The sequence below is a fragment of the Zootoca vivipara genome, chromosome 4, assembly GCF_965207765.1.
Source record: "Zootoca vivipara chromosome 4, rZooViv2.hap1.1, whole genome shotgun sequence".
NCBI classification, from domain to species: Eukaryota; Metazoa; Chordata; class Lepidosauria; order Squamata; family Lacertidae; genus Zootoca; species Zootoca vivipara.
This window is the reverse complement of record NC_142587.1, coordinates 4,987,505-5,014,454: the sequence shown is the minus strand read 5'-3', so window position 1 is coordinate 5,014,454 and position 26,950 is coordinate 4,987,505. Positions and strand designations below refer to the sequence as shown.

The window sequence follows — 26,950 nt, the reverse complement described above, 5'->3', positions numbered from 1 at the left end:
CCAGCTGGGTCTGCCTAAGCTCAGCCATCCTAAACGGCTCATCTTGCCATAGGATTGCCTAATAAATGTACCCACCACAGAAAATAATGTCCTCTTCAGATGCTAAAATACGGGGAATTAGGATTGCACTCAATGATAATCTGTGCATTAAAAATGGTTGATTCCAGCCAAGTTTATAAAAAAACCACAAAGCAAGGACAGGGTAGATCATGGTGGCTTTTATTGATGGCAATATTAACAATGGTTTTATTTCAAATGTAAAAAGTTTAGCTTCATGGAACTTTAAAAAAAATGTCTCTGATGAATACATCCTATACGTTCTCCCTGCTTGTATCAGCCTTCTTGATCAAGTGCCATCGATGAGGCAAAGTGAGACATCTTGAGCACCAAGGAGAACACTGAGAACGTTTGCCACAACAAATACCTGAAATGCAGAGAAGAGGAAAAAGGTAACATGGAGATCTCATTGCCATTTGCATTCCATCTCCCATTGTTAATCAACAAAATTAGCAGATGTTGTATAAAAACAGGCTTCAACTCGAATAACTGTTTTATTTTTTGAGGTAAAGCTGTTTTGACATTATGAGGTAAGGTGCACTGTTGATGGAATTTAAAGCACTTTTTAGGATAAAAGAAAGAACAAAATACTGTAATAGGTTAGGTATTAACTTAATGAGTGTTCCTCATTAAGTTCAATGGCCAGGTTGCTCACCAGGGCAAGACAATCTGAGCATATTACACTGACTACCAATTAGTTTCCAGGCCCAATTCAAAGTGCTGGCTTTTACCTATAAAGCCTTAAACGGCTCAGGACCACAATACCTCAAGGACCGCCTCTTCCCATATGAAGCTACCCAGACCCTGAGATCATCTTCTGAGGCCCTCCTTTGTGTGCCTCCTCCTCGAGGTCTGGAGGGTGGAAACAAGAGAACGGATCCTTTCTGCAGTGGCTCCCCATCTGTGGAATGCTCTTCCCAGGGAAGTTTGCCCGGCGCCTTCATTATACACCTTTAGGCGCCAGGCAAAAATGTTCCTTTTAAACCAGGCCTTTGGTTCACTAACGTTCAATGCCCTTTTAAAATGTGCTTTTGTGGGGGAGGGGGGTTGTTCTTTTTTGTTTTGATTATGTATTCTGTGTTTTTATATCATGATTTTATCCTGAGACCTGAGACCTGGGGGTATAGGGCAGTATACTAAGCAAACAAACAAACAAAACAAATAAATAAATAAAGCAAAAATCACCACCCACATTCATGCTAGCAATAAACTCCAAAACGGAAAAGTGGATCCACAATTTTGTGATTTGTGTTTTTCCAGCTTGGCCCCATCCCAGGTACTTCTGATATTGACAGGAGCAAACGTTGCCCAGCTCCCATACTTTGCATCCCAGTAAAGCTGGGCATGTAAAGGTGGCAACTGCGGTCTCTAAGCAGCCAAACAGGCTACAGCTCTGAAGAGGAAACATGTCATGAAAGAAAACACATCAAACAGTGTATTTTCAGTACACTAAGTATCCAATATGAAAAAAGAGAAGGGCAGTTTATAACTTTGGAAGATAAATAGATACAAAGGGGACCCATAAGAAAATGTTACCATATGGATTGCTCCTGTTAAGTCCAAGTTCCAAGCCAGCCATGTTCTTTTTGTGGCTATTCCACAATTCCGCTCCCTCTCACCCTGACCCATTTTATCCCATTGAAGAACAATAGGGTGAATAGGGTGAACCTTGCCTGAAGGGATATTCTGCTCCATTGTCTTAACTGCTTAAGTACCGGTAGCCACTTTGCTTTATTTATTTGATGTGTTTTGTTACAGCTGTGTTCCCACCCCACCCCCACCCCCACCCCCAGCAAGTGGAGAGCTGCTCTTGCTAAAGGAAAGCCCTTTCCACTTCAGTTTTTGGAGGGGGAAAGTGCTGGTTATGGTCTGTAAAATACAATGTTTTTTTGCTTCTGGGGGGGGCAGCTGCCCCCTCCTGCCCCCCGTCTACGCCCATGCACCCCTCTCTTCCTCCCTCATCCTCAAAAGCCACTTGGCATTCTGTGCTGTTTGGGTGAGGGCTGTGGCCACGTGTTTCTCCAGTGGTGGGAGCTTCTGGTTGAGGACATGTGACGCCATTGTCCAAACAGCTCCACTGGCTGCCCGTCTGCCACCAAGACAGGCTCAGGGGTCGCCTGATACTCCAGCTCCATCACTGAGACCATTTTGCGTCTTTGGTCTTTGGTCGTTCCCTGAGTTGGTGAGACTCGTTTGACAACAAGAAGAAATCAAGCCTTCAGTCATCGGCCCAATCCTGTGGAACAGCCTGCCTTTTAAAAATGTACTGGGAAATCTTCTATCATCACTGGAGTTAGTGGGAAATTTACTGGTATTAATTTTCCTTTATATTTTGCCCATATCTCAATGATGTTTCTTAATAAGGGATTTTCAATATTCTGCCACCGTTGCCTATTTGGTTTGATGAAAAATGTATTCACTATCTTCTCCCTCATTTCCTGTGTACCACTCTCGAACCATTCTAACTCTCCTTGTTCTGTTATCTCGTCTATTATCTATCTTAACTTATTTGCTATATAATATAACTTTATGTTGGGAAGACCCAGTCCACCTATTTTCTGGGGTTTATACCCCATCTTCCTTTATTAATTCTGGGTTTCTTATCCCCATTACAGATTTATTAATCATACTTTGCTAACCCTTTATCTCCGTCTCCAATATCTTAATTGGTAACATAATAAATAAATAAAATTATTCTAGACAAATTATCACTATTTTAATTATCACTATTTTTCCAAACCATGAAAGCTTAATTTTCTAATATTCCTTCAGCTTTTCCTTAATTTTAGTCTTTAATTTGTTAAAATTCTCTTGTTCTAAATTTTCTAAGTTTCTTGTTTTATTTATTCCCAAATACTTTATTACATTTCTTAATTTTATATCTATTTTATTTTCCTTCCAAAAAATGTTTTTCATCTTCACCATAATTAAATATCATCTCTGATTTGGACCAATTAATTCGCAACTCTGTTATTTCTCCATTTTTTTCCGAATGTGCTTCTATTACCTGCATATTTCCCAACGGATTTTTGATTGTTAGCAAGGTGTCATCTGCAAATAAGCTTATCTTCTCCTTTCCTTTACTGCTTATTCCTTTCATATTTCCATCTTCTCTAATTACATTGGCCAGAGTTTCAATGACCAATACAAATAATATTGGGAAATGTTTGTCTTGTACCTCAGGCTGGAGTTATTTGTTCTGTTATACCATCGTTCACTATGACATATGCCTTGTTCCTCAAGTCTAAGTCTAATCCTTTAAATCGTTCTCCAAATCCTAAACTTTCTATAATCATTTTTAACACTGGCCATTCTACACAGTCCTATTAAACTAGACATCTGTCTTCCTGCTACAAAGCCACATTGGTTTTTATTTGTACATGAAAATATTCATCCCTTTTGCCGTTATTGTTGACAATATTTTAGCATGTCATTAGGGAAATTGGACTATATGATTCTGGGTCTTTCAAATCTTTTCCTGGTTTCGGAATTAAAATAATTATTGATTGTTCTCACAATGGTGAGATCCTGTTGCCCTCTATTATTGAGTTATATAATACTTTTAATTTAGGAAACAGTATTTTTTTTTTTTAAAAAAATACCTTATAATATTCCATTCCCATATTCTTGGGGCTTCCCTCCTTTTAGTTTCCCTATAATTTCTGCTGTGATTTATTTTCAAGAAACAGAGATATATAAATATTTTAAATAAATAATAAATAAATAAACTGCAACCAATTGACACTAGCATAGATTTATACTGTTAATTAATATAAAGTCCTAAACCAATCCATTCCATGGTTGCCACATACTGGCTTTAGTCACATTTTTTTATCCACAGACCCAGTGGTGGGTAATGTTTTTGGCAAGTATTTCTCGAATCTAGTATCTCACCATTGATACTGAGCCGCTCTGTGATTTGGTATGGTTTTTAGCATCTACTGAACAGAGAGGAAGCCAGGCATGATCATGCTTCGCCTGGCGCCTTCACTATACACCTTTAGGCACCAGGCAAAAACCTTCCTTTTCAACCAGGCCTTTGCTGCCTTTATCTAAATCCTATACCCTTTTTTAAAAAAGGATGGCTCTTTTGGGGTTTTTTATTGGGTTGTTGGTTTTGTTTTGATTTTATGTATTTGATATTTTATGTGAACCACCCCAAGACCTTCGAGTACAGGGCGGTATAGTAAATAAATAAATAAATTGCTTTAGCGAGGTCCACCACATTTGCCTCGGATACCCATTCCTTTTCAGAGATTATCTCCATGACTAGTAATTTTTAGCTGACTCAAAACAGTAGCCCCATCAGTGCAAATTTCTAGACAGCCCCGCCCACAGCATCAGCTAAGTTCCAACAGAACGTCAGTGAGTTATTTTCTTATTCCAGGAAGTGATAAATGTTTGCACAACCAAACATTAAAAGGTTTTGTGCACTACTCCTGCCGCTGCCCCCTCGCCCTGCATGACCCTCATCAGTATTTACCCATTATCAGTTCCTAGCTCTTGGAGGTTGATAAAACTGTTGAGTAGGCCGTGTTGACCGCCGGGGCTGTCCATCACCTCCTCTTCGGAATTCTAAAGTTTGTTCATAAGCCAACTCTTCCTCTTCCTGCAGGCAAACAACATGATTTAAAAGTGTACACTGACAGAATTATACAGAAAGAAGTTCCCTTTCTAGGCAAAAAGATCTTTAGCTAAAATGGCCCTTACAAGAATGACTGGACCAGATCACACTAATGTTTTCTTAAGGACAGAAGCCTGAGAAGTGAAATCTGGATACTGGAAACAGCAGGGAGAGGCTGTATGTGTAGCAAGGAATCGTATAGATAGAACATCTTTCCCCCCAAAAGTCTACACAAACTAACCTGCAAAAAAGGGCCAGAAAAGTGACTAGCGGAACTTTTAATGATTAAAAACATGGCACTGGAGTGACAACTATTTAATGTGCAAAATCCAACACAGGAACACCATCAAACATGAAATTAAAATGTGAAGCAGACAAATGTTACTACTCTTTCAGTAGGAATCCTATCTGTGAGATAATGTCTGTAATGAATTCAGTATCATATAAACAGGCTCTGAAAACTATGGTTATATGTATGTCCCACACTAGTTTGAGGCTGGTTCAGAGTGATTAGCTAGCATGGTGCACAAGTTAATGACACATTGGAACTGGGGAGACTCCCTTCTGTGAGCTCAGATCAGCCACACATTCTTACCCTAGCCTACCTCACAGAGTTGTGAAAATAAATGGAGTGGGGACAGGGGGCAACCATATATGTTGCTTTGAGCTCTTCGGAGGAAAGGTGGAATACACATAATCATTGAATCATAGAATTGTAAAGTTGGAAGGGACCTGAGGGTCATCTAGTCCAACACCCTGCAAAGCAGGAATCTCCACTAAATCATACGTGACAGAAGGCCATTCAACAGCAAGCACTTAAAAATCTGATACTATAGCTTTTCGGCTGTAAATTGTTGCTCCTTACTGAATTGGAAGTTCACCATGACAATTCCCATAGTCATGCCCCCAAAAGAATCCCCAAATCCAAGCTGTTCTGTTGATGCATTAATAGACAGATGATACATACAGAGATATGTAGAATGTAGATATAGATAGATAAGGTGCTTTTTTCTGGGGGGACGCAGGGGTCACATACCCCTAAACATTTTGTGAATCTAAGTTTGGCCTCATTGAGGGGCAGTATTTCAATATGAGTAGGAAAATGAGAGTACCCCTAAACATTTTTTAAGGAAAAAAGCACTGGATAGATATAGATAAATGATAGATAGATGATAGATAGATAGATAGATGATAGATAGATAGATAGATGATAGATAGACAGATAGACAGATAGACAGATAGACAGATAGAGATAAGAACACACAAGAGTACATAGCATAATACCTATTTTTGAGGCTCAGAATGACTGCAATCCTATGTAGTTTCTGGAGGAAATTCCATTGAACACTTGGGTGCTTACTGCTCACTGCAAGTGTAAAACACTGGCTTGTATGACACACTAAGCCTTGCCTTAGCAAGGCCATGCAAGCATGTGGGTTCCCAAAGAAGATAAATTCTGCAGGGATTAGCTGCACTACAGACTTCCGAGTTGTCAACTCCCTGCTGCAGCCTTGCTCCCAGCAGGTAGACAAGGATATGGTGCTGACAGCACAGCCTCCTTGTCAAGCCCTGCTGGGAACTCTGTAGAGCATCTGATCCTTGCCCAAAGCAGGGCTTGCTGTAAATGCCAATCAGCCAAAGGTCACAGTGCCTCAAGAGATTGACACAAAATGGGGGTGGGAGTTGGTGGAGCTCAGGATGTGGTCTCCTGGTTGGATCTTGTTTCCCCACCTGTGACATAGACAGTGTATTAGATTGAGGTATCACAAGTCAACTGAAGTCTGGTCCAGAATACTGTTTTTCCAGAATACTGTGTTTCCTTTTCACAATCTGTGCAAATTTCTCACTCCAGCAGCACTAGGTGAAGGTTAAGATTGTAAGGGGGAAAAGGTGCAGTAGGCATTTCTATCAGTGTTTTTTTGTACAAACTCACATGTTTTCCTATAATATTAGAGAGACGTCTTGTTCACATCATTTATAGAAAGAACTAGCAGGGATAAATGGAACAAGGATTGAACAGCATGGGGGAAAATAGGAACACCTGGTCCTATTTTTATTTCAAAGCCAGTTCAGTTCTCCTAGTATAAAGGGGGGGGGAACATATTAAGTAGAAGATTTCTCACCTTTAAACTTCTGATACCTTTTAAAACTGTCAGCAGCTCTTTCAACAGATGTTACATATAACAACTGCATTAGCTATCACCACTGAGCATGAATTTAAATTTAAACTTGAATTTTTGGCCTCCCATCTGCTTCCCCACCTCTTATTTTGAATTATAGTACAACCTCCTGTCAGAAAGATTAAAAACAAAAAAAGAGGAGGAAATTAGTAAGTGACCTAAAAAGCTAGCTCATCGTTGCTAGAATAAGGCTTCCCATTATTCTAAATGCAGATTAAAATGCAGCTCTATCCTTTTCTTGCTGTGCTTAAAGCACATGTGTATGTTTTAGTCTACACGGTTTCCCAAGTGGTTCAAACCTTTTGGGTATGATTGGGTGTGGAACTGCATTTGGCCTGTGGGAGAGCACCCTGACATTCCTCTGCAGCAGAGCAAACTGAGCTACAAAGGAAAAGCCAAGCAAGGCTTGAAGCTCAAGTCCTGGTTTGGCAAGGCATAGCTGTGCTATGAATTCCCTATGGGGGACTCTCTAATGCAGCTGGTGCTGGTGCCTTTGCTCTCACTACAAGGGTGACAGCAAGCCTGCACTGCCCATAAACCCCCAAGTGCACACGATATGGCTCACGACTGTGTACTAACAGCAACGTCCCTACCTGTCCCATATCTGACATCACATATGATGGGAGGTGTTGGGCAGGTATGTGCGGTTTCACGGAACTGGTTAGCAGACCCGATTAGGCCCACAACCCAGACGTTCCCCAGCCCTGGCATAGGTGTTGCCCCGCACCTCGCTTCAGATATTTGAAAGAGAATTTGATGTGCTGCACTCTCAGATAAGGTTAACAAGAGACTTTGGGACCATGCTAAATCAAGTGGGGGTTGGCAGTGGAGCTGGTCTGCTGTCATACCTCATTTCTGACCAAACATAGTACTAGTTACAGGTAGGTAGCCTGTTGGTCTGCTGTAGTCGAAACAAAATTTTAAAAAATCCTTCCAGTAGCACCTTAGAGACCAACTAAGTTTGTCATTGGTATGAGCTTTCGTGTGCATGCACACTTCTTCAGATAGTACTGTTATTCAAGTTGTTTATGACCGGATGTGCTTCAAATAAAGTAGCCCTGAGTGCACTTGTCAAATGCCCTCTCAGCATCCACCAAATACTATCAGCAGCAAAAGTGTATTCCCCACAGTTGCTATTAAACCATGTGAATGCTTTGCCAAGACAATGGTTAAGAATGAGCTTAGGACACAGATTTCAGCCTGCCTTTGTAAATCAGATCAGACATTAGCTTGAGCAGAAAAACTTGGTTTCCTCACATCGGAATGACTGGGGCAGGTCTCTTGTATCTTGCATGGTGCTCTAGGCCCATGGGGAGCATCACTACAATCTCAGGTGTTTAATTCAGGCATCCCCGAACTTTGGCCCTCCAGATGTTTTGGACTACGATTCCCATCTTCCCTGACCACTGGTCCTGTTAGCTAGGGATCATGGGAGTTGTAGACCAAAACATCGGGAGGGCCGCAGTTTGGGGGTGCCTGGTTTAATTCACCACAGAACTATTTAACCAGTGTGGGTTTTTGTCATCTCAGATGTTGCCTATTGTTTTTGTGATGGTCTTGGAATCTGCCTGGTTTGCAAAGTGGCATCACAATTTCTATTGGTCACCTTAACTGCTTGTCCAAGCAGACAAGCATTAGGTATGTGGGGTAAGTACAGCTTTCTTGGCAGATGTTTGTTGATTGATACACCAAAGTAAACTAAGCTGCACAATAGTTCAATGTATTGGCTATTTGGCAAAACACAGTAACACAAACCACAAAGGTTACCATTTTGGTTTTAATATCAAGCCCACGATAATTATCTAAATCCGTACTGGGAAGCCACGATAGGTAAGTGATAAAATGCCATTTGCTGTGGCTTTTTTAAGGGCCGGAAAGCAGGAAGTGCGAAAGCTGCCTAAGACTCTGAAGAGCTGTATGACGAGCCCTTGAAACTCTGTTGATGTGCCCCAAACCTTTTCCCAAATCTACGTTGTCCAGTGAAGCAGATAAGTTTCTGGCACAGTGGCAGCTAGACCATTTTGTGGCACATACCATGTCCATCTAGTGAGTGAAAAGTTTCTTACCACACTGACCACCAAAGTTCTATGCCAGTTCACAGCTACATTCTTGGGGCTCTCATTGCAGATGAAAAGAGGAAGCTCATACTGGACTAGGCCATAATTGCCTGGGTAATTATGGCCATGGCCTCCCACAACTGGCTTGTTCGTGGCAGATTAGCTCAGATTCAAAAAGTGTTGAGTTTAAGGAAGCACAGTCAGTCTTTCTGTAGGAGATCACTTGTTCAGTTGTTTTACCAGCGCGAATTGAATGGAGAATGCAGAGAACTCTGATTAACAACAAACTTGGAGAGTGAATAGGTGGAGCTTGATCCTTTTTCAGTCTGCAACCTTTGCAGCCTACCAGAGAACTGAGAAAGGTTTCTCCTAACTGGGGAAGTTCAGGCTAACAGTGTAAATGCTAACAATTCTTTGTCAGATTGTTTCCATTTCTAATTAAAGACTAAAGGTTGCATTTCAGTAGGCTTTTTAAAGCTCAATATGTTTTGCCAGTTAACCTACATGTTCAGAAGCAGCACAGAGCTCAAAGGAGCTTACCCCCAAGTTAAGTATAGAAACAACTGCAGTTGTGCCATAATTCTTTTTAGTTTAATGGAATAAAAATCCTAAATAGTTGAAAGGGTGGGGGAATGTCAAAAACTGTGGAATTAATACCAGCTGTCAAATAAATCACATGAATGATTCATATGCTCATCAATCTACGTAACTGGCAACACAATCACATTAAGATTCTTGCTGTTTAGTCAGAATTAAGCCCCAGGGAGCCAGCAGCCAATGGGCCAGAACCAGCCTCCTCAATAGGTCCAAACGGGATGTTTTGGACCACTGCTCTCCTAGGGGCTTGAAACTACTTGGGAAAGGCAAAGGACAAGGACAAGGGAAGGTATCCAGAGCACATTCAAGTGGTTGTTCCCAGTGGGGGTTCTGCATCCCTTGCCGTTTCTGTCACAAAAGGTGAGGGGAGCCGGATATGCTGGGATCTACCACCTCAAGGTTCCTGGAACACCATGAAGCTGTGGATCTCAAAGGACCAGCAGCCTCTTTTATTGTGGGGAGGGGAAAACTAGGAGGCCCTGGATATCTCATTCTGTCCCATTGCTGCCCTTGTGATTGGGAACAGCTGAACAGCCACACCTACCTTTGTCTTGGCCAAGACTACCACTTGAGTACGGTCCCTAGCACCAAGACAGAAGAAAGGTTACCCACCCCTAAATCACAAACTGAGTTATGTAACTGCCATCAGGTAATATCTGTGCTGGTAATTGTATAAATATTGTCGCACTTTCATGATGTGGCTATATGTTACAGCTGACTAGTAGAATGTGGTTCTTAAGGCCAGCGCTAATTTGTTGACCCATCACTAGTTATTCAAGAGGAACACCACCAGACGTCTCCTGTACATGCCCTTCTGGCTGCAGAACTATCAGCACTACCTGTTGGTGAAGGTGGCAAAAACCTCTACTTGCAGCATCTCCTAGTAGTGGAATAGGTAGTGGAAAGCACAAGGGTCCACCTGCCAGAGTAATGAAGTGTGGTTCAGGTGGTCTGCTGGGTCAGTTTCTTTCACATCAATATGAATCACCACAGGAATGGCAACATTAGGTACACACCAGTTCCTCAACTCCAGTGTAAGGGCAGGGGAATCCTTAAACCAGTGCCAGTTTGCTTGTTTATGTAGAACACTGTCAGAGGCCACTTGGATGGTATGGCTCCAAAAGGAGAACCTGAAGACTCTGGTGATGGCCAGCAGTTCAGGGGAATGTATGAGAAGCCTTGATTCTACTCAGGAACACATAGCCTTGACCATAAGTCCCACAATGTGCCCCCAACCCACGCAAAAGTGAGTGTTTGCGGCAACGACAGCAATCAAGGACTGAGGGGTGAAAGAGCAGTACAAGGCGATCATCTGCATTCACCACAATGAGCACTGAACTCCCAAAGGTGGAAGAAGACACTTGGCATGGGAGTCCACCCCCTGCTGGAACACATCCAGGAGCCAATGCTAAAGAAGGTGCCTCTTCAAACAGATGAAGAGGTGACACGGTTGAAGTCACTGATCCTAGGCACTTTGGCAGCTGCCTGTGGGAGCAGGTCCAGCAACCACACTGGTAGCCAATACAATAAGGTTTTGAGGTATGCTAGAAGCCAGATGTGCAGGACCATCTAAATAGCATGCGGGAAGAAGTCACACATTCTATGAGTACTCTGGGGGGCATGGCCAGTAGAAATGGGAGGAGTTGGAAGCAATGGTCTTCCTGAGCAAAGTGTAGGGTGTGATGTTTGTGTCAGATCACTATGTGGCTGTACATATATTCAAGTCTATGGGTACAAACAAATTCCCAACATAAACGAATGGAAGGATGCTGGCAATCCTGAATTTCATTGGTCTCATGAAGGAATTATGTCAAGAAGGTCTACAACTGTCTAGAGGCATCTACCTTTCTCAGGATAGTGAAACACTTTGAACAGAAGCCTTGAAGTGTCTGTCTCCTTTCAGAGGAGGGTTCTGATCCATCTCTCTTAAGAGGAGACAAAGGTTTTGAACAGGAAATGTCATCTCCAGGAGGCAAGAAAAACGCAACTACATATTGCATGTGAACCATGGTGACAGTATGCCACACCAAGCAGACGTGCCAGAGTCTGGTCCCAAACACTGGTGGTTATAGCTCCCAACTATGACATGTCACAAGTCAAAACAGATGATTGGGATATCTGCTGCCCTGGGATGGTTAGATAACTGAACTTCACAGATGGGAACAACCTCTTGGATCAAAGTGAAGATGACTAACAGGAGAATTGTGCCTCTGTTGACTGAGATGCAGGACATCTGGAGAAACCTTCATGACAAGGGCAAATGGAACACTGTGGGCCTAGGTACAGAAGCTTCGGTACAGAATGTCATTAGTTTTAGAACTGATGAGTCCCTTCCCACTGAAAGGCAGGCCTTCAGTGTGGGATCAGGCATCCTGGTTATGCCGCACTTAGTTTAGCAAAGTATGCAAGCAGAGGGCAACAGCACCTGCCATGGCCCGCAATCCACCCTATGTTTGGAGGCATAGATTTGTCAGACAACAGATCTCGTATTGAAAGATTTATATTAACTCCCTGTGGCCCAAAGGATATCTGCTCCTGTAATGATATTATGGTGCTAAGTGTCCCCATCCCTGACAAAAAAATGGTTCATGCCTTGGATGTATCTACAAAAATCCACTGATGAGCTGCAGTGTTAATGGTATGGCAGGGAGCAAGAGTACTGATACCAATGGGACTTCTTGATTATGGGATCCCACAGATACTTTCTCAAGTATTATAGTGACTGTAAATAGTCTCTGGATGTTTGATCCCAGAAAGCTACAAGCAAAATGTGGTATACAACTATGCCAAAGAGAGAGCAAACACCAATCTCAAATACAAGAGAGTCAGAATGACAAGAGAGTATCGTTCTGTCTGGGGGTTATATAATCCCTGATCCCCCTTTCGTACATCAACCTGATGACCTAGACTTCAACTGAGTCCTTATAATGCAACATGTATATGACTGGGGACCAAACAAGGCCAGATCAGACTTAGCCTATCTAGGACTGGCTGAGAGGAAAATGAAATTTGGGGTTCTTGCATAGACTTAGATAGAAATATTCCTGAGATGCAAACTTATCCCTTTATCTTCTTTCTTAGGTTCTGAAGCACCAGAACAGTAGCTTTGGATTTCTACTGCTGATGAACCAGGTCAAGACCCCATTTGATGTTGAGGAACCAAATGTGTGGTATTTTCCACACCCACCATCAGTACTGAAGTAGTAACTGCCATGCTCAAATTTGAGAGTGGGTCAAGTCCCTAAGGTGTGGTGTTGTAGCCATATCAGAGGAAACTAGTTGTTCCAGTGACCTCTTAGTCTGAAAAGACAGTCTGCTGTCAACAACAAAATGAATGGAACCAAAGTAGAGAAAAGCCAAAGTTTGTGATGGTTGGAAATCTTGGCGTCAGTATCAAGCACCAAGGAGGCTTGCTCTCACAATGTCACTTGGTAGATGGCATGAGTGGTTTTGGTGTGCCTGGTGGAAATGCTGGCAATGGTTGGATACATGTATGTCCATTCTATGTCCCTCAACAAGACATTCATGCCCATCAGTGGGGGGGTGGAATGCTACCAAAAGCAAACATAACCAGATCATAGGCTCTGCTGGAGGGCAGCGAAGGTGTCAATCAGTGCAGAATGGACCAAAATAAAATAACACAAATTTACAGAGAAAATTAGAAGAGGAAGTAAATGAAGGAAGAGATGCCGTTTCCTGCTGCAATGAGGCATTTTAAATTTTAAAAAATCTGCTCTTCTTGCTCTTCCTTTGTTGTTTTAGTGCTGTAAGATTGGGTTTTCCAAGTTTCCAAGACATTGATGTCAAAGTATGTATGTTACATTAGTAGATTGTTTTTCCTTTTTTAAAACAACATCATTTTCCTGTTTAAAAATTGAAGCCTTTCTTTGGGTAATTAAAAGAGGAGGAACAAAAAAGACTCAAAATCTTGGTGTAAGTCACAGATTGATGGAGGATTAATTTTTAATGAATAAAATTATTTGAGGATGTAACCAATGAGAACCAGATTTAAAACGATTTTTTTTATTTTAGGGGAAGGGCCTTCTTCTCTCTCTTGGCCTTTATCTTACAAATTCTAGTTCACATGGGATTTTCCTCCAGTGACATTTTCCTCTCCAAACCCACCTTCTATGAAGGCAGGAACAGTGGTTTGGTTTTTTTGGAGAAATGAAGAATCAATCTATGCTTTTATTGGGCACACTTGTTTGTTTGCTATGAGGAGACCTGGACTCCTTCCAGGTCAGGTCTCAAAGAGGCTAGTTTTCTTCAGTTTTTTCCCTTTTTTCTGTTTCCTTTTTAATTCTTACTGATCCTCGGGGACTACATTTGCTCAGGAATCTTCTAATGGAAAACAGTAGACCTCACCCAAGAAAGTCTATTAGATAAGGATGTTTTGATTAATATTTTCTCAATTTCCAATAATTTATTTACTCATTGTTCCACAGAGTCTTTACATCTATCTCCTACATGTCATTTTAATCTTAACTTAATCAGTTAATGCAACTAGCTATATATTTTCCCCTATTTAATGTTTGTAGTAGCCCCACTGAAATTGTTTCATCTATTATATTGCATTCATTATCTATTTAATTTAGTGTTTACTTTGCATCATGTTTGCAATGAATATTTCCAAATTTTTGCCACTTGTCAGTTGTTTTTCTTTTTGGTGTGGTTCTGGTCTTTGCTCACTATCCATATGCTCACTAGAGCAAACTAATGTAGACTGATTTGAGAACCGTTTTTTCAAAGATAGGTTTGGAGCCTAATGAATTCTTCTGGCAGGGGTTGGAGGTCATGTCCATTAACATTTCAATTATTCTATTGGCTCTGAAACATGACGTTTTCATATTTAAATCATTCTAGCAGTCAGAATGAGAATATGAAATATCAAGGCTCTCATGAAGAAAGGATAACAATTGTTTGCAAGTGATTGGTTAGAAATCCAACTATTGTTCATCTGGCACAGTTCGTAAGTGCCAAAACAATTTGTTTTTCCAAAACAATTTGTTCACTTTGACAAAACATTTAGGGGTTTAAGTATTGTTTTTGCAAAAGTAATGTACTGCTGCCCACATACCCATAATACCAATAAATTGTCACATTTCAGCAAAAATATGAATGCTGCCTCATACTCCTCTCACACACTTGCAACATGCAACATGGTTTTCACTGGCCATTCCTATGCCCCACGCAGGGAACAATATTTTTCTCCACAACAGTTCTTTTGACCTGAATAATATCAAGTCGCCAAGATACTGGGCTGCATTTGAATGTCATGCTAAACCAGAGTTTAACACACTGTGAAAGGGCTTAGCCTCCTCCTAAATTGACCTGCTCCTCTTGCCTTCCCTTCTCCTTCCTACAAGGCTGAGATTTGTTTGAAAGCTCCTGCTTTCGGTTTTTGTTAGGTGAGGTCTCCCATGTCTTCCATACAGGGAACTTTAATTGAAATTGGCTTATTTTTTGCACAAGAAACTGTGATAGCCTAAAGAAAAAGCAGAAGTTTTGGAATTTCTCCTCTTGAATGTATAGGATGATAGGAGAGAAGAGTGCAAATGCTGTATAAATCTATAAATTCACCACATGCTAAAACACAGTTCAGCCTGACATCCAAATGTGGTTCAGTTATTATGTAGTCAACAAGTCAGAAAAGGCTCCAATTCAAAATTCAATAAACTCTTCTCCCAATGTCTTAGATTAAAACAAGTATGCTTTCAAAAGCATAAAGTTACTGAATTTTTTTAGATCTCTCTGAAAAGAAAACAGAACTGAAAGCTAGAAAGGATGTATAATTTATACCTGAAGGAATTCAATCAAATAAACCATCTTGTTTTGCTTGCTAGACTAATTCTGACTTCAGGGTGTTCACAGCATATGCCTATACCAAGTGTTATTTGACAAGATTGGGAGTCTATGCTCATAACAGACTCCAAAATTAAACAGCTTTCAGAATGGAATACCTTCCACCTGAAAAAAATGAACCCTTTTTGAATCAATGTGTCAGGTCCCAACAGCCAGCCTATATAACATTGGATAATATGCCTTTGTACTGGGGAGTGTTGTGGGATGAAGTGAAGCACAAATACGGAAAATAATGAGATATTTTGTTCAAATTCCTTTATTTATATGCTGCACTGCTACATCTCTCACCCCCTAACTGCTGCCTAGTAGAGAAGGCCCAGAAAAATATATAGAATATGTGTTCATGCACAACAACATGTACTGCACATGTGTTTTGTGCATTAAGAGTGTGTGGTTGGTAAATCTGGGTAAACATTGAAAAAAATATGTGATGAAACGTTTTCTAATTTTTAAAGCAAGCAAAGTTTTTTTTAAAAAAATACTGCTATTAATTGCTGATTATGCCCCCAAAATGTTTTCTAGTCACCATTTAAGACAATCTATAAGGCAATCTATTCCATTTACTCTAGTGGTGTTAAATTCAAATCTTGTCAACCTTCATATTCCTATTGTCACACGAAACAAATAGCTGTTTCAAAATATGCATACACTGTACCATTTTAAAAGAAAAAAACAAGCTAACATGCATAACAAAAAGCTTTTTTCAGCCTCAGTAAATATTCACTTTCCTTAGGTTCATGAAGATAAAAATGCAAGTCCAGAATCAGAAGCTATTGATCTTTCAGAAATACTCTGAGAGAGAAACTTGTGCTTTTAGTTTTTAAATTGACCTGAGTTTCTTGTGGCTAACTGTTTAGTTACTGTGGAATTGTATAATGATGATACATTGCCGAGTACTTCAGTATCATCAAGCTAACTCAAGTGTCTAGATGTACTAATGGTCCTTAATAATGTGATCAGTTGAGGCCAGGGAACAGACTTTTCCAAAGTAATTTCAACCCTCTGTGGGGGAAAAAGTGCTTATGGTGTATGTGGCTAGATCACTGTTGCCTCCAGTTAACAGGTTTCATTTCTTCTGTTTCTGGGTCATGAAGGGAGCCTGTTCCTAAGCCAAGATGACATTAAGGCCTTTTATTTCAACTCTATTTTTACTATATTCTCAACTGGCAAAACTGAAATAGGCCTGACTACCTTCAGTGCAGCTGCCGCTTGCTCCATCTCCAATACTGGAAATCCTTTAAATTACTAATTTTTAATTTTCAAGTATTTTCCTAACAGTATCACTTTATGTGCAAAGCTAAGGAAAACTGTTTCTCTCTTTATCACTCTAAGTTTAGAGATGGCAAGTGAGCACCAACAAAACCTTACAGTGTTGTCCCACCCCCCAATGGTAAAATTCCTGTGCTAAGTCTCTAGACAGCATGGGATTAGGTCTGTGGAGCTGTTTGCAGAACACCTTAAGCTCACCTTCAGACCAGTTCTTGCCCCATCTGTTTTGATTTTAAAAATAGATGTGGCTCAGCTGCAGTCAACTGCAGCGTAATTTCTAGACTTACAGTCTACCAAGCTGGTGCCAAACATACAGTATTGCTCCACTTTCCTCTAGGCCACATCAGTGAGGCTGAAAGGGGCGGGGTCCTGTCTGGGCAGCCCAGAACCTCCTTACACACTGCCCAGGCTTGTGCCCCAGGGATGTCACTTCCGTGCTGCACTTCATTGCCTCTTGAGACAGACAGATGCCAACAACAAAGACCCTTACAATTCCATAGGCTAGGGGAACCACTTCCATTGGATAGGCCAGATCAAAATGCAGCCCTCCACATTTGACAGGTGGGTGGGGCTGTCCAACTATCAGTCAACTTTTATAAGGCAGCTGTGGTTGTATTCAATGCCAAATGTAAACTGCAGCCAGGGCTGCAACAAAACAACCGAGAACCACTCTAAGGCTTCTGATTGTTCCTTTGCAACCATGACTTTAGCTGTTCCATTCCTGATGTATTGTAAGCAGATGAATAGCAGGCAACTGTGGCTATGTGAACATGGCCTGGTGGGTCTAATTTGGGCATTTGGCAGAAGTTCCTCACTGTCAACTGTAGGTCCTGGAAACTCTCTCAAATCGTAGTAGAAGAAACTCACAAGGAAATGATAAAAAAGCATAGTAAATATTCCAGTTTCTCCCAAAAATTATCTTTCATTCTCTCTACCCGCCCACCCAAATGGGAGAGGAAACATTTTGTTCCTCTGTGACACTGAAGTTGATGGAAATTTTACTTTTCTAAGCGTCCGAAATCCTGCATATTCCCATAATTTGCCCAAGCCTGCCTGCTTACAAAATACTGGTTTGGCAGAATTCAATGACTATTCAGTGCAAAAATCCAGATTGTTGGTTCCATAGTTTGCCCTTAATTTTTGATAATCGTCATGTCATGTCTTCATCATGTTTTCTTCCAGCCTTCCCCTAAGCCTCCATTTCAGATGCAGCAATAAAAAAACAAGGGTTGTATCTGACAATGTTGTTCCACTAATGCAATAACTTCTGCCTGCAGAATGGGACTTCCTCTCCTGTCCCAAAATGTCTTCCCTCCCCTCCACATTTTGTTCTGAGGGTTCTGCCAACATTCTACAGCAGATGGGAGAGACACAAGAAGTGAAGTCCCACTGCGCGCAGGCTAACACCCTTGCACTAATGGGATGTCTTAGCTGAATATAAGTGGTGGTTGTTTTACCACCACTGATGTGGTTTCAATGCATCTCTGCCCCAGTTACATTCAGAAGAAACATAGGAGCACACATAGGGATTTTCATCAAGTGCAAATTAAACAAAAAGCCACAGCAAATCACATATTTCTGACAAGTGTAGCTATATATCTTCACTCACAAATGTTGTTGTTGTTGTTTTGGTTCCACACTATACACTTTCAAGCATACACATAAAAAAATGGTGTATCTGAGTCCCAAGGACTCCTTCCACTATGAAAGAAGCACATGATAGACTGGGGTGGAGCATCTCCAGCCTGAGGCTTAACTGGCTCCAAGCCATGACCAAACCATGCCCATAAACTCTGCACCTGGCATCACATATGACATCAGGTGTGGGGCAGATAAAGGCATGGCTACACTGCCAATCAGCTGATCACCAGGGGTTACAAAGCACTGGGTGAAGAGCTCTGCCATCCATGATAATCTGATGATTGCACAAGCAAAAATAGGTCACTGTATGTCATTGTGATAAACTTGGTCCATGGGGTCTATATGGATTCAGCCCACTGGCCAGATCTAGTTCCCCACCTCTGTGACAGACCAACAGGTGGGCTGCAGCCATGCTAATCTCTTTCAGAATGCTGTGTGAGTGCTGCTTCCATTCAGCTATTCACTTCAAAGTTATAAATGCTAAGATGTACAAGCAGCACTTTACAAGACATAACACAAGTACTGGCCCATATAAAACTAATGAACTGATGTCACATAATCCATAAAGTCATCCCTGAATGGCACAGGAGTGCATCTGACTTCATCAAACCAGATGATTTCACCAATAACTGCTGCTTATCATTTGTGATTATTGCTATTAAGACTTCTGAAAAGTCAATCCTATTTTAATTATCTGAAGCCTTTCCACAAATCCCACAAAGTTACAGCACATGGATAGAAAAAGCCAGACCAAATGGCTTAACTGGAAAGAAATATGCTGTTTTCTGGAGTTGTGAGGTAAAGAAGTCTGCTCCTAATATATACAGTGTATGCATGCATGCATGTGTGAGAAAAATTAATCCTGTCTCCAGCAGCATTGAGGAGAAATGGGCCTCCCTCTCCTACCAAGGCTACTGGATGATATCATGATCAAAAAAGAGACTGGATACTGTTTACCCAATAATATTTTTGACTTCATGGAATATTTGACTTCAATCAAATATAGGTGGTGTGTTGACCAGCCAGTAGATCAGCATCCCAAATGAATATATATTTTTATGTCAACCGTTCTTAGTGAGAAGTAGGTTTTTATTATTCAAAAATCATATATACCCTTCTGTCACTTTGTATGGTTTTCACCCATGGCACTAGTTTCATTGCAGTAAAATCAACAGAAAACGGGTTTTTAGAACTGTTTCAAAGTCACTTTTCAGAGCTACTATGGAAACTACTTGTAAATGAAGGCAAGAATCACATTTCACTGCTAATACAGGAAGTACATTTAAATCAAAGAAAGTTTTATTAGTTTATGCTAAAAGCCTTTTCCCCATCCACCTCTAAACTGACGTGTAGCACTTGTTAAGAAACTTCAAGAGCAGCATGTAAACAGCAGTATAGGCCCCTATAACAGCTCACTACTTATTTGATAACAAGGTTTCTAACCCAATTTGAGTTCATGACATGGAGAGTGATTTTCCTGTGTGTGTGAGAGAGAGATTCAAAACACAACACAAAGGTTGGGCACTGTGTTCCTGCTAACCAGCACACAGCAATTGCATATGCACTGTTTTCCAATGTTTCACTTTCTTCCTATTACAAATAGGAGCCTTACAGATGATCATCTTACTACACATAATCTTCACCTTGTGGGTAGCAAAATTCTCCTTACCCCTCCCTCTCTAGTGTAACACAGATGGTCCAGATACCCTGATAAGAAAAGTCACTCTCAGATTGGTCACCTTTGTGGGATGGATACAGAAGCACTTATCCTTATATACATAGAGTACAGCTTTGCTCATGTGGACAAGGCTATGTGCCATTACCTAGAGCATTCATGCCAATTCACTGTCTTATTTTACTGGTGGTTGCCAGCATACTACCAATAAGCTAAAACTAAAGTGTGTGAATTTGGAAAGAGCCTTCAGATATGCAGTAGTATTACTTAATATTCAGATTTCTATGATGACTAAAAGGCTGACAACAGAACAAATGTCTGGAGGAAACATAACTAACTTTCAAATGTTTGGTGTACAGTCATACCTCGGTTTGAGTATTTTCAGTTTAAGTACTCCGCGGACCTGTCTGGAACGGATTAATCCACCTTTACATTACTTTCAATGGGAAAGTTCACTTCAGGTTAAGTACGGACTTCCAGAACCAATTACACTCATACCTCGGGTTAAGTACGCTTCAGATTGAGTACTCCGCAGACCCGTCTGGAACAGATTAATCCACTTTCCATTACTTTCAATGGGAAAGTTTGCTTCAGGTTAAGTACGCTTCAGGTTAAGTACAGACTTCTGGAACCGAGGTACCACTGTATTTGTTCTAAGGCACACTCAGCTCATCAGGCCTAACCAGTGCCTCTTGTGAAGTTCGTGTGCAACCAAAAATTTGCTTGAGAATCCTCTGCAATGCACAAGAGCGCCTTGGCAGACATGTTGAAGTGAAGTGTTCTGTGAAGATGAAAAGTTTCAAAATTGCTGACTGATTCAAGAGGTACTTGTTTGAAAAGATGTGCTCCATTATTGAAGCACTGTCACTCGAAAGTACCTCATTATTTCTGTCGGGCTACTGTAGGGTTAAGAGTACTCTTAGACAGCAACCATGAACACCTATATTATAACCAGATGCTTAAGTTCTACTTCCAGAAATAAAGCCAAATGCTACGGATTACTGAGAAGGTACACAAACGTATGAGAGTAAGAAGAAAAACTAGTACTGATAATGAAATTAGATGCTGACAAGTGCATAATCATTTGTAACCAATATATTCCTGAAATCTGAGAAAAACATAACACTTTAGGTTTAAGTTATCTTGTGTTTATTTTACATTTCTACAGAACAGACTTAATTTAGCCTGAAGTCTCTGAACAATGCATGCTTTTCAAATTTATTTTAAATGTTGCAAAATAAAAAGTTTATTGTTATGATGGCATTTAATTTTGGGCTCTTTTTTTGCAAACATATACCTTTATTTTGTGATCACTGCTACATTTAGCACAACAGTGGATTGCATATATAAGGGTACATATCTATAGCCAAGTTCAACGTTCAAACAATACTTGAGCGATGGAAAGTGCAAGTTTCTTCATCTACATTTTCTATTGAAAGACCTGTATGTCTGCTTGAAAAGAACTCATTCAAAATCTCACATTTATTGCTTTAGGAAATATACAGAATTCATATAGCCCTTTCTTTTACTTTTAATATAACTGAAATGCATTTATTACAGTAACATTGCTTCCCCGTATTCCTTATCAGATACTTTAGTATTAGTCAATCTATGCTATTTTTCTTCGCCAGGACTCAAACAATATTGTGAAGGGCTTAAGAGGTAGAACCATAACAGGATTGAACCTGTAAAAGACTATCCATTTTTGCTTATTTTCAACAAAATGGAAATTACTCAATTCCATGGTAAGGAAGCAAAAATTAAAAAATGCCATTTCTAGGTACACCTCCAGATGCAGGATCCAAACAAAACAAGGGACAGCTCTCCTACTGGCTGCTGTTTGGAGATTAGGCTGGATGCCGTCTGCAACCAGAGCATCATTCACAAGCACTCTCCAAATCGACCAACTCCTAAGGGTGCATTGTTTATGTTGCTTTGTTGTCAGTTTTAAGTGTGTGTATTATGAGTATCTTCATTATATAAAATTTGAGGCAAGACAATTAGAAAAGGCTACCACGAGGTGTGGGTGGGTGTGGCACACACACCTGTCCTTCAACAGACTGCCTCCAACTCACTGAGCCTCTTCTCTCTTTTCTCTGTCCTTGTATTTTCACCTGCTACTTGCAGCAGCAGCAGCTGCTGCTATTTAAGCCCTGCCTACCAGTTTTCCTCCTGATGCTATAGACCAGGCATCCCCAAACTGCGGCCCTCCAGATGTTTTGGCCTACAACTCCCATGATCCCTAGCTAACAGGACCAGTGGTTGGGGAAGATGGGAATTGTAGTTCAAAACATCTGGAGGGTAGAAGTTTGGGGATGCCTGCTATAGACTGTGCATGACCATAGTATCATAATGAAGCACGCTGGCTGGAACTGGTATGTCTGCAGCCACCACAAGCGACAAGAGCACAGTGCAGGTGATGTCCCTCAGATCATGCAACAGGCTGACCAAGCCCATAATTAGACGAACACTGAACTAGCATAACTCATCTTTAGCAAGGCATCAATACAAATGAGAGCTTTGGGTGGATTCTCTTATTTCATCCTGAAATGACCCGAATTCTTTGCTGGATATCCACAGGACATCTGAAAACTAAACAGATTCTGAATGATGAGTGTATTGGGTCTCTAGGCCACGAAAACAGGTATGACAAAAGTTGGGTTTTCCAGTGGCTGCCAATATGGCCTGGAGCTTTCTCTGCCAACCGAGGCTCTGAATGTTGCACAAGGACCAAGGTGCATAATGCTCCTGGGTCCTATCTCGAGATCCTGCAGAGATGTGTGGCAGCACTGATGGCTTCTAAACCTACTTCAATGTCGTCTGGAAATCTGGGAGTCGTGCAAGAAGAACTGCATGGGGACCCACAACAGGGACTGTGACAGTACATGATACATTTCAGATTGGGCTGGATGCCAGAGAATCTGAGAGCTAATTAATCCAATGGGACGGAAAAGAGCAGGAGACTCTAGACATCCGTCGACTGTCCCCATCCTGAATTACAGAACAGACCTCTTTGCTAGAAGAAACTAGTACTAAGAGAATGCAGAAGCTTGTATAGAAAGAAAAACAAGGTCCTCCACTTTACATAAAGTTCGCAGCTATATGAAAGAGAATAAAATGTGAGGAATTATCAGCAGCATGAAAAAATGTAGCACAAGTTCTGGTAATTACTACTTGAACTGCTGTGTTAAGTCATAAAATTTATAAAAAACCATAATGGATTTTTAATTTTTCTACTGGGTTGTCAAAAATCCATGAAAAAACTCAGAAAGAGAACACAGAAAGGATTGAAAATGTAAAAGCCAATTCAAGCACTCACTCTTCTGTGTACCATTAACAGGATTGTTATAAAGTGTCATCATAGCCAATTATGCAGACAGCCCTAGTAAAACCGAGTTCAAAGCAGTGGGTGTTAACCAATGCTGCACTCATGGCAAGGATGCTTCTATAGGATCAGGGGTGGGGAGCAGTGTGAGTGGGAAACTGAGAACTAAATTGGCTGGGATACGACCCAATTGTTCTTGAATAAACGTGCACTAAACAAAAGGGTTTTTAAAACTAGAGTTTTACCTAAATAGAGCTTTCCATGAACATGATGTATAAGACCTTTTAGAATGGCATATTTTATGAAGCACTTTAGGTCTTTATGGTTATTGTACCTATCTAATATACTTAAGTAGCATTTTTCAAAATAATGAGCACAATTAAAACAATGGTGGAAGCAGCTCTAATTTTACCTGTACATACAGATAGATTAAAAAACCCTTTGGAATTTAAGACTTATGAATTTATCATCTCCTAAACTAAAACAGAACCATATGGAAGCTGTCAGTCAGAAACCTTAATTTGACAGAGCAAATTTAAAAAGCATTCTGTTAATTTTTCATATAAATATTATTTTGCTAGTGACTCAAGAGTATATTGCCCGAACAATTTACATTTTATTACATGAGTGTAAGACCACATGCAGATTCTTTAAGGCATTGTTATGGATGGATATGTAATAAAGAAGGTCTTAAACCAGTTCTAGAATTCTCTTCTTCAGGCTTTTACTTCAAACTCTCTGCACGATTACCAGTCATCTGTTTATGGCTTCATTGTTCGTATGAACTATGTACTTTATCTCTTTGTATACAATTTATTATCACGTACCCAGGTGTCAGCTTGAATGGGTCTGATGTTGCTTAGTAACACCTCTTCATAGTTTCCATAATCACAGAACTTAACAACTGCCGTTGTCCCAGAGGAATGAAGAGCTTCAATTTCTGCTCGATAAAACTGGAAAAGACATTTAAAACAGAGGTTCACATATTTTAGCTGCAAAAGCAACAATATATGCACAAACCATGTGATAAAAACCAATCTGTAATAGGATTAGGAAAAAAGTATAAGAAACAGCAGATAGTAACTTTATCCATTTTTCTTTTCAAACATTCCTAGTGCAAGATTTAAATCTGCAATTTAATCAACCAATAGTTTAGCTGATTAAATGATAGGGGGACAATTTAATTAGTGAGGTTTGAGTTGGCAAACTGCATTACATACTAGAGAATAATAATTAAAAATTAAAAGATGACCAATCACCCTAAAAATGAATGGTTGATTTTGTTTATCAGTTGTAAATATTTTTCCATATCCTTGATTCTTAAAAAGGCACCTGCAGTCCAAGTTTAGAGGTTTTACTATATATGCAAATATAATCTACAATTGTTTAAAAATTAAAATATCCTAAAATTGCTTAAGTGCCTTGCATTTTACACACTTTGTACAGAGGAAACAAACAAGGCTGCACATATGTCTCTTTGTGATCACTTATTCAGAGAAAACTCACTCTTAAGAGTCCCACTTTCTGTTTCACACTTATTACCCAGGATTACTTAAAGCCTACTGCTTTTAAGGAAATATCCTCTGAACACCTATTACTACAGATATGACAAAAAAATTCTTAGTTCCACACAACACAACAGAGTGCCACCAAGGACAGGAAGCTATTCTTATTTATTATTGTTTATTAAATTTGTATATAGCCCTATACCCATAGATCTCAGGGTGGTTCACAACACAAAATCACAATATAAAAAACACAAAATACATAATAAACAGGGATATTTTATCAATTGTCCCTTTCCCCAAAACAATAGCCAGAGTTTGATAGTACAAAGACGCCTCTTGCACTTAAAACAGAAGCAATACAATTTGACTTGATTTGAGTAGGGCATACCTTGTTATCTTCCCAGTAAAGGGCAAAACATTCATCCCCTGGTTGCCAGCTTTTCCCATACTCTCTTGAAGTAGATGGTTCCACCATTTTTTCTGGTTTGATGGGCCCAGATCTCTTTTTGGGCCCAGTATCATAGTACATTTTTACATCAAATGTTGTGGCCATGTTGGGTGCAGGCAGTTTAATAGGTCCAACTCTCCTTCCTTTCTGAAAATGTTCCACATCGCCATTTGGTACAGAACTAAAACGATCAGTTCTAACAGGGTTTTGATAATCTACGTTCATACCAAAGTGCTGCTCATTTTTTAAGCCACTTAAAGTTTCATTTGTTAGCATTAGTGTTTTCCTATCATAGAAATTGTCAGGATGGTGTATCTGGTTTTCCCTACTTCCCTGTTTCTGATTATTGTTGTCAGGCGCATCTTGAGCAGCAGAGTTCTCTTTCATTTCCATGGGTGATGAAACTTTTCCTTGTCTGCTTTGCGCTGGGATGTCCCGCTTGAAATGAAAGTCACCAGGGTGAATAGCTGTGGGATAAGCAGTATCCTTTCGAGCATAAAGTCTATCACACCTATTTCTCTCTTCAATCCATTGTTCAGGGCCCGAAGGATTTTGCCTTTCGGAAGCTCTGGTTCTCATTAATACACTCCCGTCCATGACGTGCCTCAAATTTTGACTGTCTCGCTGAAAACGAGGTGGCTTCTCATTCCTTGGCTGCCTAGTGTCATTTCGAGGAACATGCCTTTGCTGACTATAGACTTTTACGCCATTTTGCTCAGTATTCATCACTCTGTGCTGCCCCTGATGCGTCTGTAACTTTGGTTCTACAAAAGAAAAACAACAGTTGTTAGTGACGCAGCTAGTCAGTATCAAACCATTTTAATTCCTAAAGACAGTTTAGATATTTGGCAACCAATATGTAGTTGATCATCTGGTGTATAAATAATACATGGAGTCTAAGGTCACATTGTCACTCTCAACCTATATTTATTTTTAGTTATATGCTGCCTCTCAGCAAAGATTCTAGGGTGCCAAAATTACACATCAAAGTCAAGAATTCACATGAAATTAAAAAGGGAGTTAAAAATAATAATAAAATCACAACCTAATAAAACTTCATAGAACATTCTCATACAACTTTTCTATAAGGTGCAATCAAGAAGCATGTCAATAATATATGTTAGCAAGACACGTGGGAAAGTGTTCATATGTTGTAGCTGGTATTAACCTGAATGACGTTTTCACAAGCTACAGGAGTTAAACAATGGAGGAATGAGCCACCTAAAGATAAGCACTTTGAAGCTCTTGATTTTGAAGCTGTTAATAGAGCAAACTATGGCTACCGCTAATCAACAACTGCTACCAAACCATGCTTTGAAGGGTTCGTGGTTTGGGATGTTTCTTATTTTGCAGGTAACCATAGTCCGCTCAACTCAGATGTCTGGGAAATCGAGTAAGGAAGAATGAAAACAATGCCTCAGAGGAATGTATTTCATGGAATGACCACAACCTCTAAACTATGGAATGGCTGTAACTTCTTAACTCCATCAAGGAGAAAGGAAAGGGCCACAAACCTAAAAGTAGTTTAAATCCAGGGGGCCGAGGGGTGAAATGGCCAGGAAAGAGACTATAAACAATCCACAGGCTTCATCTTGTGCTGGTCTAGCTTAAATAGTAAGGGAAGCAAACCCCAATCTTCATTGTTGAGCAGAGAGTATAAAAGCAGAAGTCATAAACTTTTGCTTCTTTGTTGTGTCATAAACACTT

At 40.3% G+C, this 26,950-nt stretch overlaps 1 protein-coding gene across 7 annotated transcripts in view; it reads right to left on the bottom strand.

Moving 5' to 3' along the window:
- Positions 1 to 203: 203 nt before the first annotated feature.
- Positions 204 to 26,950, bottom strand: part of TDRD3 (tudor domain containing 3) — a 61,871-nt gene continuing 35,124 nt past the window's right edge. For 5 of the 7 annotated variants that reach the window (XM_035114764.3, XM_088667461.1, XM_035114761.3 and 2 more), the window contains 4 exons: positions 25,184 to 26,007; positions 24,115 to 24,240; positions 4,541 to 4,666; positions 204 to 424 (listed from right to left, as the gene is read on the bottom strand). In XM_035114764.3, the coding sequence (XP_034970655.2) occupies positions 4,547 to 4,666; positions 24,115 to 24,240; positions 25,184 to 26,007 (1,070 nt within the window). In that variant the 3' untranslated portion in view covers positions 204 to 424; positions 4,541 to 4,546. Of the gene's footprint in view, positions 425 to 4,540; positions 4,667 to 19,355; positions 20,744 to 24,114; positions 24,241 to 25,183; positions 26,008 to 26,950 lie in introns of those variants that run through there. The other 2 variants (XM_088667459.1, XM_035114760.3) reach the window with 2 other exon arrangements.